Source organism: Acomys russatus, chromosome 7 (assembly GCF_903995435.1).
Source record: "Acomys russatus chromosome 7, mAcoRus1.1, whole genome shotgun sequence".
Lineage (NCBI taxonomy): Eukaryota > Metazoa > Chordata > Mammalia > Rodentia > Muridae > Acomys > Acomys russatus.
The window spans coordinates 37,591,394-37,599,627 of record NC_067143.1 but is presented as its reverse complement, the minus strand read 5'-3'; the positions used below and the strand labels follow the sequence as shown (position 1 = coordinate 37,599,627).

General features: G+C 46.7%; 1 protein-coding gene across 1 annotated transcript in view; it reads right to left on the bottom strand.

The window, feature by feature from the left end:
• Positions 1-486: 486 nt before the first annotated feature.
• The window catches only part of Efl1 (elongation factor like GTPase 1), a 123,635-nt gene continuing 115,887 nt past the window's right edge, over positions 487-8,234 (bottom strand). The window contains exons 19-20 of the mRNA XM_051148850.1: positions 5,682-5,866; positions 487-833 (exon numbers count right to left, since the gene is read on the bottom strand). Coding sequence (XP_051004807.1) covers positions 645-833; positions 5,682-5,866 — 374 coding nt within the window. The 3' untranslated portion in view covers positions 487-644. The remainder of the gene's footprint in view (positions 834-5,681; positions 5,867-8,234) is intronic.

Below are 8,234 nucleotides of genomic sequence, written 5' to 3'. Positions count from 1 at the left end.
TGAATAACGAAGGAAGGACAAAGACAACTACAGAAATTCCTTCTTTTTTTAAATGAAAAGGTCCAGGGCAGCATGTTCAGAACACTAGTTTAGGGAGGGGTGGTGCACTCTGTGAAGGGGTGTGAAGCACAGGCCGGAATGAGCTGGTTTTGCTAGCTAACGCTGCAGCTGACTGGCACTTTTGAAAAAGCAGCTGCTCTCTAAGTAAGTGGTTTCTCCAAATGACGTTAAACTCTGTGACTGAGGACTAAGTCAGTAGCTCAGGTGAAGTTCACAGGACACCCTTGGCACGTGATAGACACTGGTCAATGAGAGCTGAGGGCCCAGATATGAAGCCCCGCCCATGGGTTCTGCCCTGCCTGGCGGTGCTTTGCACCAGTGGTGGCGGTGAGCTCACACCTCACTGCCGAAGTAAGAACTCTCCATAATGTAATCCACTCTAACCGTGAAACAGAACCAATGAAAGAAACACTTTGCTATGTTCTCTGATGCCTTTAAAATATATAGACCAGGTTTATTATTGAAAGTGAATCCACACAGATAATTTACCAAAATGAGATCTCCTCAGGTTAGACCCTTGACAATACTTCTCAACTCACTGAGAAGAAAATGCTCCACCGCTAGCTGCAGCTCCTTCTCTTTAGCTACTTGTTTTTGCTGAGTGTTCTCTGCTTTTCCGCGTGCTCCACAATCTTTTCTTCCACACAGAGGCCCTTCCGTTTCCGCACGGCATTCATGTACTTCCGGGCCTGGTTCTCGGAATCCGCCTTCTCCCCGAAGTGCAGGTACTCCTCCTCGGTGGTTGGCACCCAGAAGGGGTCGCTGGGAATGACCTTGAGAGAGAAGGTGACAGGACAGGCTAGGTGAGGCAGATGTTAAATGCCACCAGTCTCTGCCTAATGAAACAAGTTTAGCAATGAGCATTTCCTCTTCCGAGGAACGGTAGTGTATGAATACACATCACGGGAGTGGTGAGAAACGGTGCCCGCTCAACAAGCTTGTAACACTGCCAATCTGGCTTCTCATGGCAACATCTCACAACACAAGCAAGAAAAAAAAAGTGTCTTCATCTTTAATCAGAAAGTTATCTGGCTAAGGTGCCTTCATTAATTCTGCCTTTGTGTCTAATCTGTTACTGCAGAATAAGACTGTCTTACTGTGTGTCCCATACCATTCCCAGGTTCTAGCCTTTGCCTGTTAAGTTCACTAGGAGCAAACAAAGAAGCTTGCACAGACGTGGGAGTGGTGCCGTCAGCACTGCTTTCTCAGAGGTCATTTCTGAAGAGGATCAACTTATGTGAACACCGTCTTGTTCTTGTTTACTGGTTTTGTGACAGTTCATGTAGCCCCCGTTGGATCAGAGATCACTAGTAGTTGAAGGTGACTTCTGACCCTCCTGCCTCTGCCTGCTAAGTGCTGTGATTGCTAGCGTGTGTTACCATGTCTGGCTTATATGGTGTTGAGGACTGAGCACAGTCTGTGTGTGTTAATTCGCCCCATTTTGCTAGGACCTCTGCTAAAGACATTTGAGGTTGGCTCAGTTTTTCTCTGGAGGCTCCCAGGCGGCTGTGTATAGGCACTATCTTCCTTTGGGGACGCCTTGAGGGTCTTGGTTGTTATGATCTCGTGCTGTGTGCTGAGGTCTGGCCTGGCCAGGGTCTCTGCCATCACCTTCGCCACTCTCACACCTGTGCGGACAACCTCATGTTACCTGCATCAGCAGCATGCCAAAGAAACTCCAACTCAGGGGCTGGAGCAAGAGAAGCCCAGGCCACTCTACGGCTACCCCGCTTGGAAGTACAGAAAGGTCCCTGCGCCAGAGCAGGGACTGCCATCGGATTGGAGGGAGAGGTCCTTCTTCTTCGCTGGCTCACACAGAACCTGACTTCCCAGAGCTCACTCAGATCAGTATTTCCAAAGCAAGAGCTAGAGCTGCATACTGCCGCCTTTTAACTAACAGGAAGGCACCCAAGAGAGTTGCTGCCTGGACATCACACAGGCATAGGGGTGTGGAAACACATGCACATGGGTGTGCGTGCGCACGCGCGCACACACACACCACATGCACTCATGCAGACACGCATGCACACATATATGCACACATGCATGTACACACTCACACATACCCCTAGAGGGGAGAGCTTAGGGGCTCCATCTCATTTGGGTCCCACAGGTGGGAATCACTTCGTCCAAAATAACATCCTGGGAGCGCCTGGTCCCTCCCGCCCTGCTAAGCAGCCTCCCTGAGGTCACCTCAGGCTGAAGCAGTGGCTGTGGGGCTAGGCTGACATGTGTGTGCAGCAGCACTGGCTGAGAACGCTTTGCCTCCCGTGTCTGTCATTAGCTCCTTTTCTTCCCCTTTTTGCAGAAGGGTAAAACTTAGAAAGAAATTATGAGATCGCTGACTTCAAAGGTTTCCTCGTGGAAAATGCCTGTAATTTTATTTCCTCTATTTTCTGAAGCACTTTCTCTCAAAAGCTCTTGATTGTAAATTATATGGTGTGCCAGAACGCAAATGGAAAAAAATCCTTGGAGTGAGAAGGCAAATCTAAACAAACATGTTATTTCTAAACCTAACTAGGGGAGGGGGTGCTGGATCAGTGACGTTTATCTATGATACAGTTTTAAAGACTTTCAAAGATTTGACGCTTTTGGAAATAGGACCATGGCAAGTGGCAAGATAAGGACAGAAAGGAAGGCAGTACAACCAGGACAGAAGTGGACAGAATTTTTCTCTAAAATTATTTAAGAGACTTGTTTTTAATAACTGTCTGCAGCTGTTCCAGACACTAGAGGTTTTTTTTTTTTTTTTCACATTACCAAATGTGTAAGTTCAATTCAAGCTAAAAACAAAAACCAAAAACAAACAAACAAAAAAAAAAAAACAAAAAAACAACAAAAACAAAAAGCTGAGACACAAAGAACAGAAAGAATAGTAAAGCTCGCCATGGCTCCTGTATAAGGACCCACCGACTGCTAACCCTAGCTGTTCGTATACTGTGTCTGTTCTCCTGCTTCTGTAGTAACAGCTGGGCACATGGGCACATGGATTTTGTGGGTGCAGGGATACTTCTATAAAAGCTAGACATACCTCAAAGATATTCTATCTTAACTATTTAACTCTTTTGAAAGCAGCTACAGAAAATATCAGGTGAGCTGGTAAGGCTACATTCTAATAACAGACACTGGGCAGCAGTCTGTGGACTCCTGACCTACTTAAGGACTACATTTCCCAGCTTCCTTAGGTGAGGCCTTCTTAGATGTAGTCATATGATTGGTTCTAGGTGATGGGATAAAAAACAAAATTCAATGTATATTATACAGAGAGAAAGTTGCCCTCTTCCTCACCCCGGCCCTATTGGTTGGGATGCAGCTGGGAAGGCATGAAGAGCTGTGACTTGGCCATCAAGGAAAGATGGGACGAGCCTGGGTGTCACATAGCCATGTGCCAACTCTGCATTGCATTCTCAGACTGAAAGGAGAAATATCCTCTGCCTGAGTGGCCCACTGTATTTTGTTAGAGCATAGTCTTATCTTTTTTCCTCCATAACATATTTGCCAATTAGGACATGAAGGACAGGTGTGTGTGTGTGTGTGTGTGTGTGTGTGTGTGTGTGTGTGTGTGTGTGTGTGTGTGTACGTGCATGGCTATAGAGTGTACACAGCCAGAGGAAGATGCCTGGTGTCTTCACTAGGGAGGGCTCACCAATGAGCCAGGATCCGCCCCTCTTCTCCCAGTGCTGTGAGAGCAGACACCTGTAGCCACACATGCTTCTTCACGTGGGTGCTGGGAAAGATTTGGTATACATTTTTTTCTTTTTCTTTCATCTTTCTTCTTTCTTTCTTTCCATCCAGGCCTGGTGGTGCAAACATGTAACCAATTTAATGGAGGAGTGAAGGCAGAAAGACCAGGGATTCAAGACCAGCTGTGGCTGCTGAGCACATTCAAGGCCAACCTGAGCAACTTACTTCGGGCCTCCCTCCTTGCATGGTGTATCGCTCATCCAATGCTGATGCCAGTATAACAGCTCTGAACATTTATTTTAGGCCCTGTTTATAGAAAGTCCCAGGCATTATGCACCCAATGCCCTCTGCTCAGATCAGAGACACTATAACCCAGTTTCCTGTGCCAGTGTTGACTGAGGCCACCCTTGTGAGTTGGATGACTGTCGCCTGTGATATCAGAAGCCTGAGTTCTGAGAGCTGTTTTCAGCAAGAGCTGTACTGATGAGGCCAGTGTTACACCTGTCAAGGTCCCTATTCAAAAATGGAATGATCTCACTTTGTCACAAACAACATTTAGCTGTACTGCCCTGTCACCACATGCTGGGCCAGAAGGAGCCCAGGACCACTGCAGACAGTTCTTGACCGTCAGCCGCTGAGGCTTGAAATCCACTTCTATCTCTTACTGTTTTGTGCTTTATGTGAAAAACCAAAACCGAAGCTGAAAAGCTGGAATTCTGGATAAATGGAAAATGACTCCCTAGAAGCTGAGGTTCACCGTGACTGAGATGCTTTAGGGCTGATTTCTACACTACAAGAAACAAAGATGAAGGCTACTTGGCAAAAAGACAATGAAGGAAACCATCAAAATATCATTTAGTGTTCAAAACCACCAGAGTCCAAGAGAAACTTCATTGAAAAGTCACTGATAAAACACTGTTTATGTTAACTAAGGAAACACGGCTAAGTCAGAACACTGGTTGTGCCAAGTGTTAAGGACAGTTGTTTTCTAGGGAGAAGCACACAGCCCAGAACTTTGGACTGGAAACTGCATTCACACTTATCCAGGTGACGGGGACTGCTGAATTAAAATCAAATGAGCCCTGTCCAAAGCCAGCTTCTCCAATGTCACCATTCTTTACTTTGCCGGTTGACTTGATTGTAAATCTCAGTTTAAAGAGAAAGGTCTTCCTCAATTATTTTCATTCTTCATTAATCAGTAAACTTAAGCTCTCTGCTCCACATAAATTATCTCAGAAGTGAAGTCTTGGCACTCTCCCCGAGTGCAGAATCAACATCTAGGAGCAAGCCTAGCTGACAGCAACACTGCTACCTCCCGACCCCCACCCCAAAGCTACAAGCCATAATGGAAGACACAAAGGGCAGCTACTTAGGGTTCCCACAAACAAGAAAAAAATGGCTTTTTTTTTCTTTTTAAAGAAACAGCTTCTCCTTGGGTTTAATTTAAAAGACTTCTGTTTGTGGCTTTAGTTTTTTCTTACGCAGTTTTCCTGGCCTACGCTCCCTCTGATCCAGAATTCTCTATGCTAGTTAATCCTTTGAGGATCTCCTCAGGAAGGCTTTCCTGACCCTCCCACACACTCAGAACACAACTGTCTTCTCTTCCCCGCGCATAAGGAAGGATTGTGGTGAGCTATACCACTCCTCTGGGGAAGCCCAACCCCCAGAATGGCGGAAGGCTATAAAGACAAACTGCAGATCTCCCTTGTATCCTCCAGGGCTCTTCAAGTTTCACTTTCAAAAAAGCTGTCACTTTTCTGTAACTTAACATCCACCTGCAGCAGGTAGAAGATGGATTGAATGTTCCATGTCTTCAGTTTTACACTATAAACAGAATGCATGATTGTGCTATCAGCCAGCATTTACTTATCCCTTGCTGGGGCCGCCACGCCAGCGAAGGCCAGCTGCGCTCAGCCGGGGCCTGGTCTACACCTCACCTCCCAGTGGCTGAACACCAGCTGTGGGCTAGCCAGTCCGCTGGTCCTCTTCCTGATTTCATCCGCAAAGCCGAAGCTCTCCGCCACGGGCAGCACGGCCTTGATGATGAACATGTCGGTCCCCTCCTTCATCTCCTCCTGAAGCACCCGGCCCTCTCGCTTGGACAACACGGCATAGACTCGGCCTGCAAAACCCAAAACTCTTAAGTATCAACTGACCCAAAGCCACAATGGCTTACAAACCCAGGAGTGATACACCAGTGACTCTGTATGCTCTCAATAATCCTGATTTACAAGATCATGAATATTTAACTGCTAATTAGGAGGACAAAAATTAGAAAAATCATTTACATATGAAAGGTAACAAGGGTCCCTCAGTGACAGTCCCCACAATGCAGTGTGAGAATCAGGACCTCTGAAATTACAAGCAGAGTCACCTTTGGGTATGAAACCCAACGGGAAGAGTGTGACCGGATTCTTTAAGTATTAAAATGCACCAGTACTGGTAAGTGCTCTTCATGTGAGGACCTCAGAAATACAACAGACCATTCAAGCGCCGTAACCAAGTGACTGGCAAAGGCATTTTTATACCAGTCAAAAGCCACATCTACGTAAACATTTGCTCATATTTTCCCTAAACGAATTCGAGTTAAGTGGTGTTGCGCGTGGGCATTTTATTTCCCCCTGCTCGGGATCTTTACTGTCTGCTAACAATCTCTAAGATGTCACAAAGGTCTTAGCGACCTCTCCTGCATGACACTTAAAGATTGTCTTGAGGTGAGATTCAATCTGACACTCAGAAGGGACACGTCCGCCCCTTGGGAGTGCACAGATGTCTGTGGGTGCTCAGGGCATCCTTTCAACTAGTAAGCAGAATGACTGACAGGAACAGAGACGAATTAAAAATCACACACAAGCCTGAAGAACTCACTGTCGCTAGCAGTAGCACACTGTATGTAGCTCCTTATAGCCTCACCTTTTACCTGCTGCTTAAAAAGGTGTTGGGATTGCAGAAGTGATCTGCACATGTGTAAACGCACAGACGCAGCTCGGCAGAGTTAAAGTCTCCCCAGACACCACACTGACTTCTGACCTTCTCTCCTCAATACAAGGGGATGTGTCTGGTGCAGCCGCCTCTGTTCGCCCACCTCTTGTTTCCCTTTCCAGAAACTGAGGGCTCAGAGCAGAGCTGCCTCACATCTTCCTTAGCAGATTCCCTCTGCTGGCAGTGACTGGGAAGGAGCAATGGAGAAGAAAGGCAGGGGAAGAAAAAAAGTGCCACCACGCCTTGGGGATTAAAACAAGCCCATCAGGCAGAAGACACTCCCTGTCCACTTGGCTGCCTCCACTCCTTCCCTGCCCGACACTTCCAAAGCAGATGACTTCTAACTTCCTCCTCAAATGCTCTTTGACACCCAGGTTCTTTGGGCAGCTCTAGGCTCCACTAAAGTGCTTCTCGGTGTTGCACGCAGACGTTCATGCCCCTAACCAGTGTGCTTCTCAACTGGGCTCTCACGGTGTATGCTGCACTGAAGAACTCTCTGGTGAGTGTGCATCCCTACACACCTGGCCTGGCACCACCATTCCATTTCTTTCTGTGATTCCTGAAGTTATAAATTTCCTGTGAGCATTCTGTGAAGCTCACACCCTTCTTTGAATGCTGTCACAGAGCCAACTGGAATAGCGTCTGTGTGGTAAGCGAGTCTGAGGGGAGATTCCTAAGACTCCCTACACCATGCCTCTCACCTGCCCTCCACCCCAGCTGTACAATGCCCACTGCACATCGCAGTGCAGGAGCCGACTTCCTTCTAAACGCCAAGCAAAGAGGCAAAGCACTCTCTAAACATGGCCTCTACCCTGTACTGGGAATGTCAGCTACGAAACCATGAGGCAGTGAGTTATATGGAATTTGAGGGTCAGCAAACATCACCAGCTAAGTTAGGTAAACTCGAAATGTATTCCCTAACCCTGGAGTGCTCCTAGGCAGCTAGACAAGTCTTGAGTATAAAATCTGAAGATCCCCTGACGTTCCCACCTACAGGTCCTGGATTTGTCACATGGGACACATGTGATCCCTCTTCTATAACCCAGCCTTTCAGCCACCTGAAGACAGCCTAGCTTTGTGACAGGCTCTGAGCTTCCTGTTGCACTCAGCCACCTCCCTAAATGAGCAGATATGGCTTATTTCCCTGCCTTTCACAATGCAGTATTTTAAGAGCCATCTCTAAATGCTGAAAAAAATCAGAGCTATTACTTTTATTTAATACTTTCCATTTTATTACATAGCACCCCCTTCTCTCTCTCACATACACCCCTTACCAAAATGCCCAGTGCAGATGGACAAGTCATCTTTATCTTTTTTAAGAAAAACATTTTTATTCGTTATTACTCTGTGTGTGTGTGTGTGTGTGTGTGTGTGTGTGTGTGTGTGTGTGTGTGTGTGTGTGTTGTTTGTGTGTCTCTGCTGGTGTGCATGGTGGTCAGGGAACAACTTTCAGGACTAAGTCTTCACCTTCTGCTTTGTTCAAGACAGGGTCTCTTTCTTGTTTTTCT